The sequence below is a fragment of the Barbus barbus genome (assembly GCF_936440315.1).
Source record: "Barbus barbus genome assembly, chromosome: 44".
In the NCBI taxonomy this organism is placed as follows: Eukaryota; Metazoa; Chordata; class Actinopteri; order Cypriniformes; family Cyprinidae; genus Barbus; species Barbus barbus.
Genome location: NC_136722.1, coordinates 21,088,291 through 21,114,191, shown reverse-complemented (window position 1 = coordinate 21,114,191; position 25,901 = coordinate 21,088,291). Strand labels below are relative to the sequence as shown.

Genomic DNA, 25,901 nt, shown 5'->3' with positions numbered 1-25,901 from the left:
CAATTTTAAACTATATATTAGAAAAGTCTATAAATATTTAAGCAAGAAGACTTTTTTTGCATTATGCATTAACTGTGAAAAATGAAAAATGTCCTTGATTGTCATCAAAATGTGGTTAATTGTCAAATAATGTCACACATATGTAAACCTAAGCTTTTCCTTCATTCAAGATACAATTTTTTTTTTTATGTTTTAATGTTAGGGTTATACTGAACATATTTGTGACCAGTTTATTATGAGATTCACCCATGGCCACAATCACACATAGATTTTGGAGCACGGGTCTGGCCATCTCTGGCATCTGGGTGTTTCTTGTAATTTCAGTAATTGTCCAGAGCTTTGGCTCCTCCCACATGAAGACCTGACACTCATGCATTCCATTATCAGTGAAAGCTCCTGCTGCTCTTGAACCCGTGCCTGGCCTACTAGCTCTTTCTCACATGCACACACTAATTCAAATCAGAAGCTCTTTAAATGCCCCCCAAGTGCATTTATCCCTCTCAGAAGGACGCCACAAAAGCTTAACGCCACATAAACGACACACAACACCTTTCTGTCCCTGTCTAAGATTAATTGGCTCTTTAACCTGATGTTGACAGATTTTAGTGGTCCTGTTAGCAGCAAGCCAGTGATCTTGGTAAAAATGTCTGCTGTATTTTTCATTGGGACGGCCAGGTTGATCTGCACTTATCAGCTCAACAAAAACATAATGAACACAGCGTACAGATGCAGTTTGCTGACAGCGATGACTCAGTCACGCATGATTGGCGTGTACCCTTGGATGTTTGTGTTTAGAAACACACACACACACACACACACACACACACACACACACACACACACACACACACACACACACACACACAGTCCCCTTCTGTCCCCCTCCAAAAATGCCTCAGCTGGTGACGAGCTTTCTGGTTCAGCACACACACCAACATCTGATGAGTCAAACTTCCCCATTTCAGACTAATCACTTGACTGCACTAATTGCAAATGCAAATATGCAAATTCATATTAATTAATTACTCTGTTAATTAGTTATCAGGTCTTTTTGGGCAATAAATCATTGTGCTGCAGAAAGGAAAGGGGGCAAGCCCATCCCACATAAAAAATTTAGCATGCACACTCGGAGAAGGAAGGGGCGAAAGGACCTGTAACATTATAAAAGAGCAAAGACCAGAAAAAACAACAATACAAAAGCAATGGCTGGGCCAGACACATGCTCTCCTGGCAGACTCTTGCTCCCCTGACAGACCTGCTTTATACCCTGCAGACTCACAGTGGAGGACTGGCCCCTTCTCATGTGGAACATTCGGCTGACAAGAGCTGTCTGCCAGTGATTTCATTAACACATTATCAGCTTTTAAGGACAGTGTGATGCCAGGAACAGGCAGCAAATGAAGGCATGTACATTCACACGTCAAGTGGCATGCACACACACACACACACACACACACACACACACACACACACACACACACATTAAGATCAGTAGCTCTGCTAAAGATGGTCTTTTGAGAGTTTTAGACGTCTGCTGATGATGGGCCTCAAAGCTAATCTTGAGTACAAAGATTTGATGACAAAGAAAAATATTACCATCAATAAAAATTCATTTAAAATCAAAATAAGCCTTTTTTCATTTAAAAAATGTAATTAAATATGCTAAAATATTTTAAATATAATCAAACAGGGTTGACACACAAAGATACCAGTGTGTACGACAGCCACAGTGTTAATGGTTTGACAGTATGGCATATGCATAATTCATAATTCAGTTTTTAAAAATGAATAACATCAATGCATGCAGAAGGAACTGTGAGTTGTATTTCTATATAGAATGATTTCTGTTTCTAAAACAACTGGAAACATGTTATAAAAATTACAGTTATTGCAACAGCGTATACTATATATAAAATAATATAATATTTTATAAACATATTTACAAAATATAATAAATAAATTGACATTTTATGTAATTATTTGTATTTAAGCTAATAATGAGTACATTCGAAATCCGTGTTTAGTCTTACCTGGACTCACTGTAATGATTTATATTTTAGAAATTTCGCGGGAAGTACATACAGTATCTGTGCGTGTCTTCGTCACGTCCCTAAATAAGGAAAAGAAGTCCCGGCTACTATTGCGCGACGCCAGTACAGTAAATCCGTCGATACACGACTCAAACCATCAGATTCATCCGCGCATGACAGCGACCTAAGTACAACAATATTCCTCCGTAACTTGCAGCTTCATGATTCAACAGCTAAAGGGGCCAAAAGTTAGGCCACACAGCTTTAGTTGTTGTAACCTAATATAACAATTAAATGTAATAAAACAATTAATAATATAATATTTGTTAATTACATATATTTAAATAGTTTTCTTCATTGAACTTCATTGGTGCATCAGTAGTTCCAAAGCTCTCATTTCACTTTTCTCATTAGAATTATTGTTACATGCAACCACCTACAAGCCACAACAAAATATGCCTTTGATGTAAAATATGAACTTGTGCCATGCTTGAAAACAAAGACTTGATTTCCCCCTGTGATTTGCATGAAGAAATGATCTGCTCAGTGCCGCTGATCCACACTGTTAAGTGATTTTAATTTCACTCTCGTACCTAGCCAATGCTATAGTCCAGGGACTAGTGGGAGCGGATGGGGGAAGTGTGTGAGTGTGTGAGGATGCATCGTGCCAGAAATGTTGATGTGACTGTGATTTATGTCGGAGTCGTGCCAAGTATGTCCATCAGGGTGAACCTTCTCCAAGCAACCTCACCCTGTGTGTGTCTGTGATTCCGTGGCAAAGCAACTGCGCAAATCTGATCTGGTAGGAAGGAGTATGTGGTATATCTGGCACGAGTGAAATCCTTGGCATGGGTTAAATGGGTCGTACCCTCTCTTTTGGCCCTGTGGAGGCACACATTGGACCGGTACTGTCCTTTACAGTCTCCTGCAGTCCCTTGCGCTTGTTGCCCAGTCCAGATTAGGTTCTTCTGGCACGACTCATGCTGGGCTTCTTCCTAAACCGTCTGGCATCTGCTCGCGAAGCAACCCTGAATGTGGCGATATTAGGGCCATATTTGGCTCCTCATGAGACCAGAATGTGTTTTTGTCCGGATCTAAATAAAATAAAAGATCCATTTTGTGATGTATTCAATATGTATTTATGTAAATGTATTTATTACTGTACATTTTTCCTGAAAAATAAGCATTAGTTGTTGAAAATTAGCTTGAAGCGTCTTCATACAAACATGCAGAACACAGCCTTGATGTTTACTAGGCTTGATCTGCTCTCTACTAGTTGTTCTTACACAAACGTTGCTGGAATGTTATGGAAATGTTATGCATTAGTGTGACCCCAGCTGCTTTTTTGCATGTCATTTCATCATTTGCCATCAGCGGCCTCTCCAGGCTTGTCTGATCATCTGCCCTGACGCAATGAGAGGCGCTACAACAAATATTGTTTTGGAAATCGGCCTGTTTTGTCTTTTATTGTGGCTTATCCTTCACTTCTACCCAGAGAAAAAGTATCTCAGAAGTTAAAATTCACTTCTGAAAGCTCTCGTGCACATTATTTTTTGAGTCTTTAGCAGCTAATAAGAGTCTCACAGTGTATTAGAGATGTTAATGATCCATGGCAGTAAGAAAGAGATGACAAAACAGTTGTTGTTTTTAGAAAAGATTTGAAATGCTATTCTTCTTTTACTCTGCAAATCAGAAACAGACTGCACGCTCATTAAAACATGCATGGGTATCTGCGAAGATACACAAAAAACACTTAGAAGTGTGATTCCACACAAGCACGCTCAATTCTATACAGATTTGTTCCATTTAGCGCAACTTGTATATTGTTCCTCTAGTGCCAAAACCCATCTGGCTGTACTCATTTTTATTTTGATGTAACCCCAGTCGCTACCAGCGCAAGGATCCTCACGCTGGAGCCGTTTTGGACAGCCTGCTGGACGGTTCACCCTCAGGAACTGGCCTAAATGTCCTTGGTTTCAGCAGGCAGCTGTCCCCACTTAGGCCTTAATTTAATCTCCACTCTCCGTCCCTCTGCGGCTCCTGTGAATGTTCTGGAAAACAGAATCTGGCAACCCGGACGCTCGCTCTCATTCAAACACACTCACTCTCTGAAGCGAGCCACCAGGGTTGATGTTTATAATGAAGATATCTGGTACGTTTGTTTGCTTACATTGGATATTCTTGGGGGCCTCGCTCTAATGTTATGATATGTTTATCTTCAGTTTGTAATATCTACATTTTCCATAAACGCTGATATAACGATTACGTAACAAAGCCATTGTCGTCTTTCTGCGTTTGTTCTTGCCTCCTCTGATATGTTGGCCTGCTCTTATTTTCAGGAAATTTGAAGGCCCCATCTGGTCAGCCTGGTGGGGTTTGGATTAGTCATGGTCTGGGCCCTGTGACCAACCGACAGCCTCACGAGGGTCTGCGCAACCCACCCACAGACAGCCTGTAACAAGCTCTATCCAAAACGAGCACAAGCACACAAAGTCACAGTCAAAAGCACTATCGCCTTGCTGCCAAGACCCGAGACAGTGGGACTTAAACCCACACGAGATGGATGTTCACACAAATAAAATCTGTAAGTAATTGTTAATAATATGACATTTTCATCCAATGATATTCAAAATGCCCTCTCAAGATTAAAAAAAAAAACATAGGTGTATTTCAGTGAAGTCAGAACAATGATCTCTTCGAAAAGCTGCCTTCATAGACAGTGTACAAAGATAGGTTTACATAATAAAGGCGGCATAGATGTGTCTTTTACATATTATTAAAAACAACTGGCTAAAAATGACTGAAAACAAATGATTATTAATTTCCTACTTTTATTGACTCCTTCGGACACAATTTTATTACATTTTAATTTAATGTATATTATATTTATGCATAAAACCATTCTTATTTACAAATTAATGCAAAAAAATTTTTTTATTTTTAAATAACTAAACTGAATATTATTTCAAAAGTAATGTAATTTAAATAACATTTCTACAAAAACAGATGTTCACTTACAAATGAATTAAAATAAAATATTGACGTTAATTAAAATAACAGTAACATTTAAATATTTTTATATTAATTTCATTTAATTTGCATTAAATTTGGATTTGAATTTTATTAGATTTTATACATTTATATTACATTTATTCTTTATTTACAAAAACAAATGCTCACTTACAAATTAATTTCAATAAAATATTTATTTGATTAAAATAACACTAATATTACAATATTTATTTTAATATTAATCTTACTGAATTTGCTTCAAATGTATTCATAAAATTCAAAAAATGACACAAATGTATTTTTTTTCATCTTACGACAATTCTAGTGAGAAATATTTACAAATTATTTCAATACATTACATTTCTAATGAGAAATAGGCATTGCAGTCACTAAATATTTGTGTGGTTGTCTCTAAAGCTCACTTGAATTTGTTTTAAAGCATTAGACATGATCTGAAATTTTCCTTATGCTACAACACTGTCTGGATTTGGATTCAGACACAGCTAACGTAAACTGTCTTTGAACAATTCTCCACAATATTCTTTGTTCTAAAGCTTTCTACTAACAATAACACTCTACATTCGTATCTTGTAGCCAGATCTTGGCGTGGAAGCCCGAGTAATTGTAACAGATGTTGAATGATTAAATTAGCAGTCGCAGGCTGCTCAAATATTCATGTAGCGTTGAGAACGTGTATCATTTCGAAGAAAACCCATCGAATTCTACTTGATTATTCTATGCTTTTGTTTCCTTCACATAAGGCACAAATCTCCAGGAGATATTCTAGGTGAAGATGTCTGACTGTTTTGTTCCTAGGGCACTCGTGTGGGAGAAAGAGATGTGTTAAAGCACTAATACAGCCATTTAAAACCTTTTCCAGTGCTGTATCGCTGTGATAACAACATTTTATTCAGCTCTGAGGTTCATGAAAGTATAAGACTCTAAGTGATGTCATGGGAAGCATCACTCGATGAAGTGAAGGGGGGAACTGCTCTTGTGCCCTGGAGCGAGACACTTCACACCCCTCTGCTCCAGATGTGCTCAGCGCCTGCCCGTCAGGACGTGTCAAATCCCTCTCACAATGTGCAAAGTCTGCATGGAAATTCACTCAAGGACTCAAATAAGATTCATAAATCGTAAACAAATTAGAGTATAAGACTTATCATTTTTATTAGCCCTATTAAGAACTTCTTCTCAGATCATTAGGTGAGACAGTGACCCCAAAAACTATTTAGACACATAAGGCACATGCAAAAATTAAGGAATGTCAATGCATTCAATATTAAATATTGAACACGGTGGTATTTATTGTCTTTGTATAGCTATCTACATAGATAAAGACCCCAAATATTGTGAAACTCTGGTTGTCAAACATAATTGGATCATGTTCATATTTAATGTGATTAACTACACCTGGTTACTCCACCTGTGTGAACTCGAGAAGGCTTCATACATCTGCTTAGAAATAACCAAAACACAAGCATTAAAAGCTACTGAGCCTTCTTATGCAACATTTATTTTCAGAAATTTTGATTTTAAATTTAACAAAATATGTTCTCATAACAGTAAACATAGCAAATAATGCTTGTTTATGTGAAACGTTAAAGGCTTTACAATTTCTATTCTAAAATCTAAAAGTGATTGGGTTGCTTTGACTAAACATTCAAACAAACTGTGTTCTGCCAAACATGCATAATTCAGTCCAATCTGTGCCAGTCACCTACCTAGATGTTTGTGAATAGTTTACTGGTCCTTAGTGTGCACAGAATATTAATTCACACAGAGAAATTATCTAGTTTCCACCTTTTATCCTGGGGAAAAACTGCCGCACATTTTTATAGCTTAATTATGCGTGGTGGCTTTCATTATTGAGGATGGAGGCATCAGTTTATAGCATTCAATGTATTTCAGTTAGACCTTTAGTGACATCTAGTGGTTCAACTTGGTTTAACACACATCATAGAGGAAGTTTTAAAGACAACACTTAACAAAGAAATTAAAATGCAAAAATATGTAGTCATCATAACAATAATGATAATACATTTTAAATGTGACTAAAGTGTCTAAATATTTTATATGCACACAACATTCAAAGAACAGTAAACAACGTAGGCTACAATATTTAAATTTATTCTTTAAAGCGCTAGAATATGTATATATATATATATATATGTGTATAAATAATATTTTTTGTATATAGATTGTATTGTTAAAAACTTGTTAAAAAAAGGCTACAGGTTTAATGGCGGTATTGTGAAATGGCATTAAACTTCCTTCTAACAGGTTATGCAATAAATATAATGTTTGTGCACGCAGACAGAGCTCAATTCCTCTTTCAATCTTGCGCGTGTTAATAAGATTCATCTGGATTAAAGCAGAGGCGATAACAGCGGCGTCAGGTTGTTTTCTATGCACTTTATTTGCATACGCGTTCAGCTTTTTCCCCTGTATATGGACCAAATTAGTTCGTGTGTTTCTGTTTTTAGCCGATGTTGATATAGCGATAAGGGACTTTAAAGCAGTCTTGCTGTGGCAGGTGTTCAGTCTGGATGTGCTCCGCTAAAGCGCAGGTGAGTGTTTGTGATGACGGTCATATTATAGTCTTCTCTTGAATAGTATTTGCTGATCATTTGGTTGTTTAAAATAGGTATTAGTTTAATCGTAAACTAATATTTACCCTAGTTTTAGTGGTTCATTTGTGTCGTGCTGATAGTTTATTAGTTGTTTCAGGAAATCTTTAACTTGGGTGTTATTTATTCATTCATCTTACATTTTTATTACGAGCAACATGGATTGCAGTGGTTTATATCGTTGTTTTTGTTTATAATGTAGTATTATGGTAGACTTTTTGTGTGTGAAAAGGCTGCATTTATTCACCACCGATAAATTTGCTTGTGGAGCATTTTCTCATTAGGCCTACTTCTGATATTTAGGATTATATAATCCTATAATTATTGGGGTGCCCGATAGATCTTTCCAGCATTGTTCATTTTTAACGCTGATAAAAAAAACTAAAAAAACACCTGAACCTGAGCTTTCAGGAACATCTGAGAATTACAGATCGGTCTGTTGGAGCAGGACAGCTATTCAGGAACAGACACCCATCTTTTATACTGAAAGGGAAAGTGAAATTAACATTAAAATAAAATATGTATAAAAATTCTGTTAATTATTAATATATATATTTTTTTATTTATTGTTGTATATGTGTGTGTGTGTGTTTTATTTATATATATATATATATAGCACACACACAACTCTTTCTCTTTTTTGTCTTTTGTTTCCAAAATATACAATTTATAAACTACACTGAAAAAAAAAAAAAAAAAGGTGAGCAAACTTAAAAGTTTAAGGCAACCAGCTTCAGCAGATTTTTGAGTTTTCTCAACTTGTTGTTTTAAGTTTATACAACAAAAAGTTGAGAAAACTCAAATCTCCTAAAGAATAAGTTGAGAAAACTCAAAAAACCTGTTGGAACTGGTTGCCTTAAACTTTTAAGTTTGCTCAACTTTTTTTTTTTTTTTTTTTTCAGTGTACGTTTGGTCAAAACAAGTGTTTATTACATATATTTTTTATTTTATTTGTAGGCTGATCACTTAAATTTTTTGTAACCTTTTAACTAAATAGTTTAGTCTTTTTGTGCCTTTTTTAGTGTACATCTTGCAGTGTTAGTACAGACATGGGCCCTTAAACTACAAATATCTTTTATCGTATTCGTATTGATCGTATCGTATTGATTTATTCACCTTGTACAAAACTGAATATTACACATGCATTCTGTCTTAAAATATGTGTGGTTATTTCAGGCAGTCTCATATACCACATAAATCTGCGACACTGTTAGCTCAAATGACATCATAGTGTTTCATAGTGTGCAATGGATTAGGAAAATATCGCAGTGCACAGAGACAAACCAGTATTTAGAAAAGTAGACCAAGTTTTGTGTTTGTGTTGTGTTTAGTCTTTAGCCCAGTTGTACCATAGATAAATTAAATAATGTAGTATGAATGAAAAAGCATACATACAGTATATACCACAAATATGAAATATGGTTGGCATTTTCATATACATTGTGCAAACCTTTGTGTTTTTTTTTCTGACTGCCATCATTTGGGAATTAATAAATACACATATTTGTGTCTTTTAGTGTTGAGGTGTTTGCTCACTACCTTGGTTGATTTTTGAATGGGTTGAGTCTCATGACCACAACAATGTCTAGCAGTAAATCTGCCGACAGAAGAGCAATTCTACAGGCCTCCAGGACTAGGTGGAACAGGACGGATAACTTTGATATTGTTCCTATTATCAATTCGGACACAAGTGAGTAACTGATATACCATAATGTTGTGCTGTTTCATAGAAGTGCAGAGCTGTGATGTAGAGTTTGATATTTGAGATGTTCCAGGGAACTGGGAAATTTTATTATGGTAATCGGTGTTGGTCATATTCCATGGATCAGCCTCAGAAATCCTGCTCACTTCACAGAATATGCAAAGCAGCGCAGTAAACGCCCATGTATGAAGCTCTGTAATTCAATAGCTCAACCAGACCTCAAAATAAATTTTAGTTTTTGAAGTATACTGAACATGCAGGGTGAATGTTGTAACAACTGGCCATCCTTGGTTTTGAACAGGAAAGTGTGATGAAGACAACATAGAGCGCTGGCTTACGACAATCTCCAAGTAAGTTGAATCTCACAAGTGTTCATGCCTCTTTCATTGAGGGATACACTTTTCTCAAAAGGTTTCAACTGCTCTATTGTGCCGTCTGTTATAATTTGCATTTCTTCCCAGATTATACTCTTCAAAGCATTTCCGCTATGGTCACTAATATAATTTGACCTCCTTGTTTAAGGGACAATATGAAACCAGAGGTTGTCCTGGAAACGTCAGGTAAGTTTACGTGTCTCATTTGCACAAAAAAGAAAAAGAAAGCTAAACTGAGTTTGAGAGATTGGCATGGAGTATATGGTTACATGTATTAAATTATGTACACATTTTAAAGTAATAAGTAAGGATATAGAATAAAATGTTATATTTGTATTTATTATTATAATATATTACATAAAATCATATTTTCATTATTATCATATCACAATAAAATGATTCAGAAGCGAAGGGATAAAATGCAACATTGGAGAGTATTTTGATGTATATTTCATGCTTTATAGTTGTTGTAAATTTCAGTAGACTGTTTGATAAATGTGATCAGCTCAGTGCATATGCAGTGATCTTGTGAGCACCTATTTCACCCTGGAGCTCTGTGTAAATGTTGTGTTGGATATGTCATTAACATACTGATATGATTCACAATGAGTCAATTAGTCATTTCTCTGTGATGGTTGACAGCGTGCTGGTTTATGCCATTATAACAGGGTTTGCAGGTCAGCTCACTTACTGACCCGAGGGCATGACTTATTGCCTCTGAATTTCACACTCTTAAATATTGTATTGTAAAACATTTTGTTTTTTCAGTGAAGCCTATAAGAAGAAACGAAAGCGGAGAAGATGATCTGGCACTGGGAGTGGAAGGTAAACATTCTCAGTTTTGTATTACTCGGTTCAGTTTAACCAAATACCCATCTGAAACAAGACATATGAGCGATATGTATGAGTGAGGTTGGTTGGCATCAAGGTTTGAGCTACCAGGTTAACATAGGTTTGAGCATACAGTGGCATATGGAGTCTGTGTTTTAGAATATATTGAGTGAAGTGTTCAGAGGGACTGTGCTAATCCTGGATTTTAAACATGGCAAACCTCTCCATACCTTCTAACACAAACACTGGCAGAAAGTGAGAAAGTCCAGTCCCGCTGTCTCCTGCTTCAGGGGACGCCAGTCTGAGATGCGTCACAGTATATTTGTTAAAACTTCACCTGCTACTGCACGGTTTCCAGTTACAAACAAAATATAAGGAGTAGAAGAAAAAAAACAGAAAACATGATTTACCCAAGTACAACATGTTCCTGGATCAACATCCATGTAGGTCTGGGAAGAAAATCAAACAACCAGGACATCGTACAGTTTCCCAAAAGCATTGTAAGCTTGAGTTGATTGTAGCTCCATTGGTTTCAATGGGTCTACGATGTACTTAAGCTTACAATGCTTTTGGGAAACGCAGCCCAGATCAATTAATCCTATCAGATTTCTATGTTAGTGTTTATGGCCACTTATTGTCTTGTGACATTAGGATTTGTTGGTTTTTCTACTAAAAATGATCAGTTAGTCGATCGTTACATTGTGTTTGTTGGGTTTTATGTATCAAGTATTGAGTTCAGTGAAGATTACTTAAACTTCAGCTGTCAAATTGTTAGCTTCATTTATAATTCCTATATGAACACTTTGATATACATGGAGGTACATGTCCTTCTAGGCTACATAATTCTTGTGACTACTGAGTGTTAGGAAAATTTGAAGAGGTTTACCTTGAGCTGACCTTTCACGGCAGCAGGGGCTGTGTTACAGAAACTTCCTTCATGAAATGTCAAGTTAAGCTCTGACATGTTCTAACATACTGTAAACCGCAACAGATAAGATTATAGAGGTATGATGTTTAGATGTTTTTGCCCCTAGTTCTGAGAAATTATTTTTCCAAACAGAAGTTTAGAATCTTTATTGTCTACTGACAATAAATTAATATTTTAATTTATTGTTATTAATCTTTAGCCCAACAAAAACAGGACAAAACTATTTAGACATGTAGAGTGCATTCTCGTGTAGCTTCTTCGTAAACCAATTTAAGAACAAATGCAGAATAATACTATAAATAGACACATACAGTAGATACAATGACATAATATGATACAAGAGCATACGATCAGCTGAATCCCTAAATGCATTTGCTTGCTTGCCAGACATTCTTCATATCTGTTAACATTTCTGACTGATCATATTCACGCCGACCACCTATAGTTGTTTTCTTTCTGCTCGGTGTGCTGTCTTTCTTCAGGGTTCGGTCTGTCTTCTGCACTGGGTTCTTCCTTTTCAGGGTCACTTTGTATTGAATGTCTTCACTCTCGTCTGTTGCTGTTTGACTCTTCTTAGGAAAAGTTGCTTACCTCCTCTGAATCTCTCATTCATGTCAGTTGCTCTGCCAGACACTCCCCTTCTAGTGAATGAGGTGCTTTGCTTTTGTAACTCAGCTGCAATGGAAGGTACAGGACGGAATGGATTGTTGCTCTTCGGAATCCGCCGAGATTAAACAAAGGTCTTGGTTTAGGAAAATATGCTGGGCACTTTGGATCAGAGTCCACTTTTAAAAAGACATCAGCATGTCCCTGACAAAATGCCAAAGTCTTCTCTACAGTTGTTTATGAGAAGACAACAAAACAACAATGAAGACTATTGACCTAATATAGCTACTGTACCGCTGTCTGCTGGTGTTTAATTGGAAACGCAGATGTTTTCCATCTTTATAAGAACTCCTCTGTGTTTTTCTGTCTGATGCAGCGTCTTTATATGGCAAACACTCTCTCAAGACTCTACGAGACCTTCTGAGGTAAGAACAGATTTAATGTTCATTGTCAGTACTTTCATTTATAACTTAAATAACTTTGACTTCTTTCATGTGATATGATATTCATATGATAAGCTGATAATTATTTGCATGTAATGGCCGATATTAAAATTTTATACTATTTTTGTCTAACTAAATCAAAACTAAAAGCAACTGTCAAAAATTGCACAGTGTGAAAAATGGATATTCATTACTAAAGATTTCATTTTTAACAGTGTTATTAAATTTTTAGTTTTTGGAGTGAGTTTTAGATTACAGCAAAGGTAGACTAAGCATGTACAATTAAATATATCCAAAATAACCAATATGGTACCAATATACGTATATGTATTCTGTATCCCAGTTACATTTTTCTGAAATTGATCAGACAAAAAGTATATTCAAATGTATAAAGAATATAGAACTGTTTGCAGTTTTTGTAACAGCACTGTTCTCTATCCATTGTCTTTAGGAATACACATCAAAGTGTTTGAAATGACCTGAAGTGGTACATTTGTTATATGAATATGTACTATGTATGCATGTGTATATACTATATATCAGGAGGAGTGTTGTATAAGAGTGTATATATGTGCGTGATGTAGGCTTGTTCAGGCACCTGCCAGAAACCTTAGGCACATTTCCCATGCAAATGCTGATTTGTTGACATGCTACCACATGGGCTGCTGGGCTGGTTTGCATGAGGTGGAATGTCACTGATGGGGCAGTGAGGTAAGAGAAGAGCGATTCTGACCGGAAATGGGTGAAACAGAGGAAAATGTGACGGGAGGGCTTTGGTGTGAAAGGAAGGTCAGCTGTGTTTGTTTTCTATTCACTGATGTTTGCTGGTGTCATCCACACACAGGTCATCTCAAGATCCTCCTGCTCTGTCCAGGTGGAACAGTTTTGCATCGAATGTCTCAATACCATCTGACGTCAGGTCTGGTTCCCCTCAACAGCCTTCTCCACCTGTCGATCATTTACTTTAAGACGTTAATTTGTTGATATTCCTGCTAATGTTGTTTTTTTTGTACTGTAATTTTGTTATGCAGTGTAATGGACGTGTTGAACATACTGCAGGATGACCCTGAGGAACTGTTGCTGGATTTGGGTTTTGGCACTGAGGAGCCTGACATTACAGGGAGAATCCCAGCCCGATTCCTCAGTTACCAGTCCTGTGCTCGTGGCATGAGCTTTCAGCTCTTTCTGGAAGCTCAGCAGGACCGAATGGACTTTGAAAACTTGGATGTCAGAAGTAAGCAAGTTTCCTCAAGTTCACACAAAAATTAAAGTTATTTTATTTTTTATACTCAACCTCAAACTCCTATGACTTTCACACTCATATGACTAGCTGTCTTCCATGGAACTCATGCATTGCATTTCTGAAGAACATTCTTGCCACAGCTTCCGTATAATCAATGTGAAAGAAGACTGGGGCTGTCAAATTCCCAAAAATAAATAAACAAAAAACTAGTGCTGTCAAACGATTAATCGCGATTAATCGCATCCAAAATAAAAGTTTTTGTTTACATAATATATGAGTGTGTACTGTGTATATTCATTATGTATATATAAATACAAACACGTGCATGTATATATTTAAGAAAAAAATTATGTTTTTGTATTAAATATATTTATATATAATATAAAATGTAATATATATATATAAATATATATACATGTAAATATTTTCAAAATATATACCGAATGTGTGTGTATTTATATATACATAATAAATAATCACAGTACACATACATATATTATGCAAACAAAAACTTTTATTTTGGATGCGATTAATCATGATCAATCGTTAGACAGCACTACAAAAACACAAAATTGGTTTATATGACTTGTGCACTATATAAGTCTTCTTAGGCCAAAACTAATGTCTTAAGATGACTTTGAATATTACGCACAAGACATATGGAACACATTTTTTTGTCCTTTTTAAAGCTTGAAATCTCCTTTATTATCATTACTTAATTGAAATGTCTCCTTTTACTTTCCATGGAAGAAATAAAGCATACATACATTTTGAGGGTGAATTACGCTTTTAAATATCTTTCTTTATAGCCACACTTTTGGCATTGGAATCTGTTCTCGCTGCTCAACTGTTCCATTACGGGGGGTTTTTTAAGAGTGCACATGTGTTATTAGAGGTTGAATGTGGTTTAAATACTGTGTGAAACAGAAGTTGACACTCCTTTCCTGTACAGCTGCAGTGTGTTGAAAGTCTGATAAGCAGAGTTTTATGTAAGTCAAGAGTCTTGAAACTCTATCTCTTTTCCTCCCGGTGTTCAGATCGGTTTAGACAACTCGAGGTTCTTCAGCAAATCACCACGACGTTCTCCTCTCTGGTCGGTGCAAATACTCAGAATGTGGACTCATCTACAGCCTCCCGGATATCCGCGGATGCACGAGAGAGGAGAAAACGCATGGCCATGATTTTGCGTAGAGCCTCCAAGAAGAGCCTCAGCGAGGCCAAAACGTTACAGAACCAGCACATGCCCTCTCCTGTGACCTCCTCAGCCTTATCCGGCCCAGAATCATCTGGGATGTCAATGGTAGATAAAAGGATCCCTTCCAAACACACAAGGTTGTTAGACAACTGTCTCTCCCCACTAGAAGAGGAGCAGAGCATTAATTTAGAGGCAGCTGAGCCGGTTCTAAACAGCCCGACGGTAAGCGGAACATCAGACCTACTGAAGCTTGACTCTGTCCCATCTTCAACTGAAGAGAGTCTGCAACGGCCTGTTGAATCTTTCGAAATGGAAGAGGTGAAGTAGTGATCTGCAGTAATGCTCTCTGCATTTACTTCCACATTATTCAATTTCTAATGTTGTGACTATTTTTCAGATCCAGAGTTTTGATGAGGGAAGTGTACCTGGGAGCTGCAATGGTCCAGTGGATCCTGGAGGTGCATTTTGTATTTAAAACATAAAGCAACTGCATAACAATGTGCAAAGCCCTGCTAACTACCCTAGCATTGTAGTGGCAATTTTTGTACAGGCTAACACATGTACTTCAGAAAAAGATCAAATTTAAAATGCAATATTGTTCCTTTTGCTTCCTGAAAAGCTAATGATTTTAAAAGCCATGGTGTGGATTTAGATAATTTACTTAGAACAATTTCCATCTCTGATATTATGCAAATGAGTAATGCAATTGTTCAGTCATTTTCATATGTGCAGCAGGCTTTATGCTGTATAGTTGAGGTAATGTCCACCTGACCACAGTGCTATGGAAAAATGGACTTGTTTGTTTAGTCTGATCAAGAGGCTTTAGTCTTCTTCTGAATGCTTGTGATATGTGGCCGCATGCTAATCTTGATCTTGGTTCCCTGTAGGTGGACAAATGTGGTCTTACGTGATGAGAACAAACAGTTGTCAGTCAGACAGCAGCGGTTTCCTAGAGGAGCCCTTCATACCTGCACTATCCCAGCAAAACAGCCCTGGACCTGAGCTCATGAAGGTAAGACGTGTTTCAGTTCTTTTTTTATTTACATACTGCAGAAGGTTTGAGTAACTATATTAATGGTGCTATAAATAGTTTTGATCTGCTATTGTGTATTTTTCCTGTGATAGAGAAATAAGATTTTATCAAATATTTTTTTTTCCTGAAATAGCTTCATGTTTTCTTAAAATTGATTACACGACCATTCAAATGTTTGGGATCAGAAAAATGTATAACATTTCTATTTCAAATAAAAGCTGTTTTTTTTTTTTTTTTTACTTTCTTTTCATTAAATAATTCTGGAAATAAATGTATAATGGTTTCCAAATAATAATAATAATAAGCAGAACAACTGTTCAGCATTGAGCACCCAGCATATTAGCATATTAGAATGATTTCTGAAGGATCATGTGACACTGAAGGCTGGGGTAATGGCTGCTGAAAACTCAAGCTTTTGCATCACAGGATTAAATGACATTTGACAATATATTAAAATAAAAAGCAGTTATTTTAAATTGTAATAATATTTCTTAATGTTTTTACTGATTTTACTGTATTTTCGGACAAATATATGCAGCCTTGGTGAGCATAAGAGATTTCTTTCAAAAACATAAAAAAAAATGTCACTGACCTTAATTTTTGAAATCTTGTGTAATTCCATTTTCTATCACTAGTGGTAAATAAATTATATGTAGCAGCTTTACCCAATAAAAATCGAAGTAATGTGTGGAAGTAATTTAATCACATTGATCTGTCAATGCAAATGTATTAAATACATAATTCCACAATATTCTTTGAATTAACTTGGTAAATACCATTGTATATTTAATATGGTTTGAACTATTTTTGTAAAGACTGACATCCACACTTCAAAAAAGGTCACAATGTAACATGAGCGGCCAACCAATATTACTGTAGCTCGACCGATGTTGAGTTTGAGGCGGGATCTGTTTATTCAAACAAAACAGACATCAGAGTTTTGGGAAAACCTGTTTGGACACAATATCTATAGCCATTATTTTTACAGCTACATTCTGTGTTTTTAGTGGAGTAGGCATTAAGCAATGTGGATATTTACCACTTGCTGGGGTTTGTTTATGGATATTTGTCTGATTTCCCGTGCTGTTTCTGCTTTTTGCAGATGCTGAATGCAATATCACAAGATAGCACAGAGCATCAACAGAAGAGATTACAACAGCGAGAAACAGAGGATCCCCCTGCAAATGAACAGAACTGTGAAATGGAGTCAAACCAAAAACCCTCGCCTACAACACACTCTGGCAAAACTCTTTTGGGAACAGCAGACTCTGAAACTATGTTTGACTCTGGAGAGTTGAGGAAAATAATAAGTGAAAAAGAAAACTCTTTGTCGCCAGATATTAGTAAAGTTGGCAGTAATGGCGTTTACACTCTAGCATACTTTGTTCAAATGGATCCCGTCGGTTACCCGACAGAAATTCGCGACCGACTGCGAGGATCAAGAAGTCCAGACGGTCGTGCTTATAGGGAAGACATGTCCCTGTTTGAGGAATTAAAATCTGCTGAGACAAACTCACACTTGAGTCTTACTGATCTGAGGACAGATGTTGTGGAAAAGGAGGTGGATACCTTTACAAATAATTTTGAGGTGGGCAAAAAAGATCCAGCCTTGACGGACAAAACCGTGACCTCTGATGCAGCCACTGGACACAATTCCCCCACTGCGCTCAAACTCAGGAGAGAGTCTTTCTCCAGGAGGTCCTGGTCTGATGTGATCACAGATAATGACTCAGGAACAGCACAAACACCCACCACACAGACACCATTCACATCAGTGGACACATCTCCACCTCACTTATGGAACTCTGTGGACCGATCTGGAGATCTTGGACATTTGCGTACGCGGTCGATATCTCTGGACACGGGACTGTCGTATGAGGAGGAGGATCACAGACTACAGGGTGCATTGTGGGCAGGGGCGCAGCGATGCTTCTACTGCGGGTCCCAGATTGGTTACAACAATGGCTGGGCAAAACCTCAACCTGAGCTGTCCTCCAGTCTGCCTGTAAGTAGAAGTTGCTCTACAAATAATCATTAACTATGACGGACTGAGGTGTAAAATTCCAATCATGCTCTATATTGTGCATCCTAAATTATTAGGGATGCATGATATATAGGTATATTGATTATTGGTCGATATTATTATTTTTTTTTAATTATCATTCCAATACTGATGATAATTATCATTATCATCAGTATTGGTCAGTTTTGGATATTTAATTGCAATATTTTTTTTTTTTTCCTATTTTTAAATGTAGACTGCCATAATTTAATGCTCACTTAAATTAATATTTTAACAGTAATTTAATAACACTGTTAAATGTAATCTGTAGCAAATCTCAAAATAAATATCCAGCTTTCATATTGTATACATTATAATGGTCTGATACCTAAATTTATTTCTAGTACTGTACATTTATTGAATATTTTTGTTTAATTTATTTCAACAATTTTATAAATGGCATATATTGTTAATACTGGTCATAATACTGCAAGTCATTATTGTCTTTTTGCTGTTTTGCCAGAATTTTGTTGTTAGTGTATCCTTATATATTATACAATGGTTTTCATTTATAAATAATTGAAACAATTTTTAAAGAAAATTCAGCTCAAAGCGTAGATGGTTTACTTAAGAATTTCTGTGTAAACATTTTTATGTAATATAATTTTCACAAAAATTTGTTCTGCTGTTGCCATTGTTTTTATATTTGGTTTGAACAAACAAACAAAACACTGGTTGCTTCATGATGTGTGGGAGGAGCTTCACATTTGAAGTATGGATTTCCATGGGCTCTTTACTACCACTAGATCTTTCCTCTGATTTTAAGAACAAAGTAAGATTAAACATTCTATTCTGGGAAAAACTCTTCTGCCTCTTAAACACTGCACTGCTTATGTTTAATGAGGCTCATTTGAATTTGTATAGTTAATTTTCATGCGTAATGGAAAACAGTTGCGAACATTGACCACTTCAGAACCTTCACAGGTTTTAAGCACATGCACCAAAATCACCTTTTAACTCACATCCTCGCTTACAAACACTCCACTGAAGCTGCCTGCATTTGAAGGTCTGAGGTCACAAACTGCAAAATACTCCTCGCTACTGGAAAATCCAGCTAAAACCCCTGCTTCAAGCCAGGCTTATTGTAGTATCATTGAGATATTAATATGTAATACTTTGAATATCTACACTCACTGGCCACTTTATTAGGTACACCTTGCTAGTACCCGGGTTGGACCCCCTTAATTCTTCGTGCCATAGATTCAACAAGGTGTTGGAAACATTCCTCAGCGATTTTGGTCCATATTGACATGATAGCATCACACAGTTGCTGCAGATTTGTCGGCTGCACATCCATGATGCGAATCTCCCGTTCCACCACATCCCAAAGGTGCTCTATTGGATTGAGATCTGGTGACTGTGGAGGCCATTTGAGTAAAGTGAACTCATTGTCATGTTCAATAAACCAGTTTGAGATGATTTGAGCTTTGTGACATGGTGCATTATCCTGCTGGAAGTAGCCATCAGAAGATGGGTACACTGTAGTCATAAAGGGATGGACATGGTCAGCAACAATACTCAGGTAGGCTGTGGTGTTTAAACAATGCTCAGTTGGTACTAAGGGGCCCAAAGTGTGCCAAGAAAATATCCCCCACACCATTACACCACCACCACCAGCCTGAACCGTTGAGACAAGGAAGGATGGATCCATGCTTTCATGTTCTTTATGCCAAATTCTGACCCTACCATCTGAATGTCGCAGCAGAAATCGAGACTCATCAGACCAGGCAAAAGGGGATCCAACCCGGGTACTAGCTAGGTGTACCTAATAAAGTGGCCAGTGAGTGTATATATGGCAGCTAGCTGAAATAAAATATATATATTTTTTTTCAGTTACTTTTAAAGATCTTGTTTTCCCAGAAGTTATCACACAGGAGCAGACAAATATCCTTCTATTTCTCTTTCCAGTACTCTCTGGATGAGCTTGAAGACATGGTGAAATGTTTGAGAAAGTTCCGGGCAGTTCTGACAAAAATTGAAGTGAGACTAGAAGAAGAACAAGCATCCGTGATCGGATCTCTGTCAGATTCCCACAGGTGATAACAAATACCATCATAACGGATATATCACTGATTAATAGTGCTCCTCAATAGCATGCATTTTGCAGTGTTTAAAGTTGATTTTGTGTTTCAGGGAGGAAGTGAAAGATGTTTTGAGGCTACGAGAAGCTGTCAAACATGAAGCTGGGACGCTTGAACAGCAGCTGTCTGATCTGGTACATCACTATGATGACAGCATTAAAATGGTATTCAATCTACTCATAAACTAAACATTAAATATTGTTTATTGGTCAGAATATAGGGCTTTGTGCAAAAATGCCACAAATTGACAAAAAAAAAATTCTGAATATTTCAATATAAAACACTTTCATTAAATAATCCGAACTCACTTTGTTACCAACCAACATCCTTCAGCTGTGCATTGTACAGAATATAAAGCAGAACACCTTCGTTTTATCCCTGTATTTTTATGTTTATAGAAGCTGAATCGGCTCATGGACGAACAGTCTCAGCTGTGCACCCAACTGCGAATTACACCCTCTGATACGCCCCATTCAGAACTCACCTCAACCAGGAGCGTGGCCATTCAGTGCTGCCTGTCGCCTGTCACGTCCAGTCCACAGCGGTGTGTCCATCATCACTGCACCTGTCATGGGGCATGTCAAGATCCACACCGGTTCCCCTGTCAAACCCAATGGGAGGCCAACTGCAAACCAGACAGGCTGGACTTTGTAGCTTTTATTAAAAGTGTAAGAAACATCTCATACCCTCATCATCAGAATAATTAAATCTGATAATGATAATGTCCTAATGCATTGTTAATTGTGCATTTTTATCTTTCAGTTGAAAAATTCATTACAACATTCAATGAACAATAACTCATTGGAATAAGGTTTGTTTTCTTCTTCAGTCTGAAATCAAAAGTTACTTTTACTTAATGACCCAATAAAATAATTTGTTGATAATAGTTTATATTTCGTAAATTCTGACTTTCTCAGAATTTTGAGTTTACATTTAACAATTCAGCTTTGAAATCACCTTAAAAATTATGATTGCAACATTCTTTTTACTTTTTTTTCACACATTTGCAAGTGCATAGCTAACAATTCTGACTTTTCACAATTTTGACTTTATATCTTGCAATTCTGTGAGAAAGAGAACATAATTGTGAGATACACTCAGAGTTGCAGAATTTATCATGTGGCAGAAAAAAGTTTCTATATTATATCTGAAAAAAGTTTGGTGAAAGACAAACATTTTATAGGGTCTGAATGGAATTTAATTTGACTTAAATGCAACTTACAAAACTAATAATTTTGTTCTTTCCTTTTATGTAGTGACGCAGCAATACAGTGATGAAGACCCATCTTGCCGTTTATTTGGAAGTCACTTATAAAGTGAAGTGCTGACTTTTGAGCACAGAACTAATAAATAATTATGTATATAAACCATTATCATTTGTCCATTTGAGTTTTTATGTGTTCCTGAGATGCTCTCCAACAGTTATATGGCCCAGTCTCAAGAAATGGAACCATTTTCTGCTGAAATGTCAGTAGGCCTACTTTTTAATAACTTCATTTAAGAATTAATTTAAAATTTCCCAACTGGGACAGTGGGGGACCCTATAATAGTGAGTTAATATGGTCTACAAATACAATATGGCTTTCTCAGTAGCCAATTCAGTGTTCCTACACATTTTCCATTTCTAAATTCCATACTTTTCCAGACTCAAATTTCCACACAAGAGTGTAAGCTGCTTGTGTCCAGTGGATATTCTCCAAAATGGCGCTACGCTGAACCAGAGGAGACAAATTGTTGAATAAAGACATTGTTTTGTTTTCTTTGCGCAGAAAAAGTGTTCTTGTCGCTTCATTAAATTCAGATTGAACCACTGATGGCAGATGGACTATTCTGACGATGCTTTTCATACTTTTATGGACCTTGACAGTGCAATGGGACAGTCACAAGTCCAAAATATCTTAAATTGTGTTCCGAAGACGAACGAAGCTTTTACGGGTTTGGAACGACATGGGGGTAAGTGATTAATGACAACATTTTCATTTTGGGGTGGAGTATCCCTTTAACATAAATGGTTAATACAGCATTATTTTCAGCTTTATATTTGGTATATAGTACAGTTATCTGTAAATATATTTTATTTTCTCAGGGTTTTTCATTGATTTTCTTAAAATAACATACAGAGTCCCTAAAATAAAAAATACAGACTTTTACATGCACACAAGAAACTTTTTTGTGCCCTCAAGAAACTATTCACATGTGCATGGGAATGTTTTGCATGCTAACGCATTACAATTTCTAGTTTTATGTAACCTATTTCGTTTGTGCATCACTGCCATCTTACTATGAATAAAACAATAGTATGGATGCACATGAAATGAATTAACAGAGATCTACCTGCTTAAAATGTTGCTTTTCTTTATGGTAGTACCCCTAATATCAAGGCCTAATGTCCAATTTAACATATCCTTGCAGTGGAGAAACTATGACACGAAATGGGCTGAGGGCATACAATTTGCCAAGTTGAAGGGTCTATTGTATTGTTTATAATTTGGCTTTCATTGGGGCAATATGCTATCTTTTAAGGCCTTAGGTCTCTTTAATGCATAGTCTGTGGCAGCCAAGAAATGGGCTGATGGCACAACAGGTGGCTTTGTGTGCATTGTCCTATATGCTAAGTTTTTATTTTATTTTTGCAAAGGCCCTATTTTTTATTTTTGCAAAGATCCTTGAGGCAATGTAATATGATGCTAAACCCAAACTGCTTATAATCTGCATTTTGCATAATGAAAAAGTGCACAATGACATCATTCATTCATTTGACGCTCAATAAAGAATCACTAAACAGATGCCATGAAACCTCACTTTGTGTATGATAAATTTATTTTCATTCAATTCTTAATTTTCTATTAATAAAAAACTAAATAGGGGCAAAAGTCTGGAAACACAAATATTTTTCCATACTCTGCTTTCTTTTTTCCATACTTTTCCAAACCCCGTAGGAAGCCTGTCATTATAGTTATGTAACGTACTGTTGCTTAACGTGTCACTAACCAAGATTAGGTTAGACATTCACAGAATTCATAAGGGAGTAAATAGGCCTACTGTTAGTATACACGCAGTTTTACAAGTCATCATAACAGTCTGTCAAAACATGCTTGTGCAATAACCATTCAGTTCTTTGTCACATTAAAAATGTTTTGGGGAATGTTAACGTTACGGAGTTGAAGGCCAATGCTGCTGTTAAAATACTTTGTGCCTGCAAACCATTCACTGTTTTGTCACTAACAGTATTATAATGGTGCTTTCAGAATTTAGAGATCGTGTATAAAGTGCTGCTCGTTTAGACTAACCAGGTTTTTACATTTATATTTATGTTCTAGGCAGACGTTCCCTTACCAGGCGTCAGGTTGACATGGACTGTTTATAGTGTTGTGTTTAACAGGGTAGTAGAGTTTGGTTCAGTGAATGAAAAAATAATCAAAACCACTTCACACACTCTTCATACACACTCCACACAGGATGAGCAAACACCATTCACATCAGAGCAGAATAGAAAGACATCAAAGCCTGTCAGTAAAAAATGTCCATATTATTCATTTCCTCTTGTTCACATTCTCCATTGAGCTAGTAAAGAGCTGTGGTGAGTGTAGATGCGTAAAATAATCTTAAATATTATTAGTCTATGTGATCTTTCGGATGTGGTATATTTTAAATATATATTGATACACTTAAAATCAAAACTTAATGAAGTAGGAATCACTGCATTAAAAGACCTTGTCTTAACACTCTCCATTTGACCAAACCTCACCTCCATTGTGTTTGAATCACTGCTTAAAGTGTTGAAGTTGTTTCATTAACCTTGATGACGTGCGTTCATGGAAGCTGGGATGATTGACACATGACAAGGGCCTCCGTCGCCATGACAACAGACTCTAATGGAGACAGAATTAGAGGAGACCCCTCCTCCTGAAGTACATAACCCCTGTCTTTGATCTGGCCTGCACTCGCTCTCCGTCTCTGTTGCACTGAGGTAAGGCCTCGCTCTTTCTTATAATTCACTTCTTCAGTTCTTTTCTAGATTGAAAGATAAATACCAAAATATTTATACTAATACTAATATATTTAGTGTGTTCAGAATTGTATTCTTATTAAAATAAATGTTTTACATGCATATATATATATATATATATATATATATTTTTTTTTTTTTTTTTTTGTAATATCAATATATCTGGTTTGCATGTGAATAAATGCAATATTAAAATTCATCAGAGCTCAAAATGTTATTTTTGATTGCTGACTGAGCCTCAAATGTAAATTTTGCACATTTTTATTTGCTTTGTCATTTTGTTTCCAGGAAAAAGTTCCTTATTTTTGGGGGGAAAAAATTATATTAACATGGAATTAAACATGATAACAGTTTTTTTTTTCATTTAATGTGATGCATTTAAGTATTAAGCTTTGACATTGCATAATTAACCATAATAAAATTTAATTCAGAGCCCAAAGTGAGAAGCTGTTTTGTTTAATTAGTTTGCTACCATTCACACATTCAGTAAATATGCTTTCCAGTAAATATGACAGAGCCTTTGTCATGTATATGAGTGTGTGTGTGCTGAACACGAGCTGTTATCTGATACCTGAACAGACTGCTGTGGGGAGCATGTCCACTGACTGTGTGAGGTCACTCTCAGACAAAGCCGAACACACACTCACCATGCACGAACATCTCTGTGAGTATCGCAGCCTGCTTTTCACTGCATTTCTGCATGGATATCTGCATGCACAATGTCTTTTTTTAAGGAAAAGAGCTACATAATGACAATAAAAGGTTCAAAATTTGGGTGACCAGCATCCAGCAGGAGTAACAAAGGCGTAACAGATGGCGACAGTCTGACTGATACACACAGACCAGCTTTGTGAACCTGTCTCTGAAATCTTCTCCTGCAGATGGGAATGCTGAAATGGACAATAAGAAGCACAGCTCCGAAGAACATCAGCAGGACAAACTGGGACAGAAAAAACCCCGCAGGAAAGACACTCCCGTACTCAACAGCCCTCCACTCATACCAGGCAAGACTTTGATTTCTGTCATCCTTTCACCCTCACACCCTCTCCATCCATCTCTCGCCGTCTCTTTGTCTCAGTTCTTTGCGCTTTTCTTTCGCAGGCATGAGATTAATGAAGACAGAGGCTCGAATGATTCATCAGGAAGATGAGGAGAAGGAGATGAAGAAGTAGATGTCTTTGAAAACATTCAGTTTTCGTTCTTGTTAGTGTTATTTTTGATTGTCTTCTGAGCCTTCATTAAAAGTAGGGTTTGCAGATATTTTTTGCATTGTTATGTTGTCATTTGAGTGTTATGCTATAGAAACACAACTTGGAATGAGGCAAAGAACATCGTAGCATAAAGTTTGGAAAAGTGTGAATTTGGTGCACGTGTTTTATTTTTATGTCATATGGACAACAGAGATGATATTTATCTACATCTATCTGCAGAACTACTATAATATTTCGGAAAGTGGTGCTCAACATTGTATATGTAGGTGTTTCAGTGTGTGATTATGTATGCACAGCAGGTTACATTAGCTGGGTACATGTCAAGACCCCAAAATCAAAAGAAAAAAAATTATATATGTTGGATAATTAATAAGATATTGCTGCCTAATTCTCATTATGATAATTGAAATAAAGTGAAAAAATATCAGATTATTTTTAAAGCATTCATACTTCACGTTAACATTTATTGTAGTGCCTTAATGTTGATTTACTTGTTTTTTGTTTTGTTTTG

The 25,901-nt window shown here is 36.4% G+C and overlaps 2 protein-coding genes across 2 annotated transcripts; both read left to right on the top strand.

Moving 5' to 3' along the window:
• Positions 1-7,371: 7,371 nt before the first annotated feature.
• On the top strand, positions 7,372-22,949 carry LOC306863137 (uncharacterized protein). The gene is made up of 17 exons (XM_079406339.1): positions 7,372-7,612; positions 9,190-9,362; positions 9,676-9,724; positions 9,897-9,934; positions 10,517-10,573; positions 12,490-12,538; positions 13,401-13,475; positions 13,588-13,790; positions 14,837-15,312; positions 15,392-15,452; positions 15,882-16,006; positions 17,130-18,032; positions 19,998-20,125; positions 20,223-20,334; positions 20,569-20,838; positions 20,933-20,981; positions 21,427-22,949. The coding sequence occupies exons 2-16, from the start codon at positions 9,242-9,244 to the stop codon at positions 20,978-20,980; spliced, it is 2,715 nt and encodes a 904-aa protein (XP_079262465.1). The 5' UTR covers positions 7,372-7,612; positions 9,190-9,241; the 3' UTR covers position 20,981; positions 21,427-22,949.
• A 1,755-nt stretch (positions 22,950-24,704) lies between these two features.
• LOC306863674 (uncharacterized protein) lies at positions 24,705-25,587 on the top strand (the record flags this gene model as incomplete). The annotated part of the gene is made up of 3 exons (XM_079407178.1): positions 24,705-24,843; positions 25,061-25,183; positions 25,281-25,587. 3 exons carry the CDS (start codon positions 24,705-24,707, stop codon positions 25,349-25,351), a joined length of 333 nt encoding a protein of 110 aa, XP_079263304.1. The 3' UTR covers positions 25,352-25,587.
• Positions 25,588-25,901: the final 314 nt, after the last annotated feature.

What these genes read in the sequence shown, in the direction of transcription:
- LOC306863137 (XM_079406339.1), top strand. Translation starts at nt 9,242, where the DNA reads ATGACCACAACAATGTCTAGCAGTAAATCTGCCGACAGAAGAGCAATT. An exon ending in TCTGGCACTGGGAGTGGAAG is followed by an intron (nt 10,574 to 12,489) that starts GTAAACATTCTC and finishes TGTCTGATGCAG; the next exon opens with CGTCTTTATATGGCAAACAC. An exon ending in ATGATGACAGCATTAAAATG is followed by an intron (nt 20,335 to 20,568) that starts GTATTCAATCTA and finishes TTATGTTTATAG; the next exon opens with AAGCTGAATCGGCTCATGGA.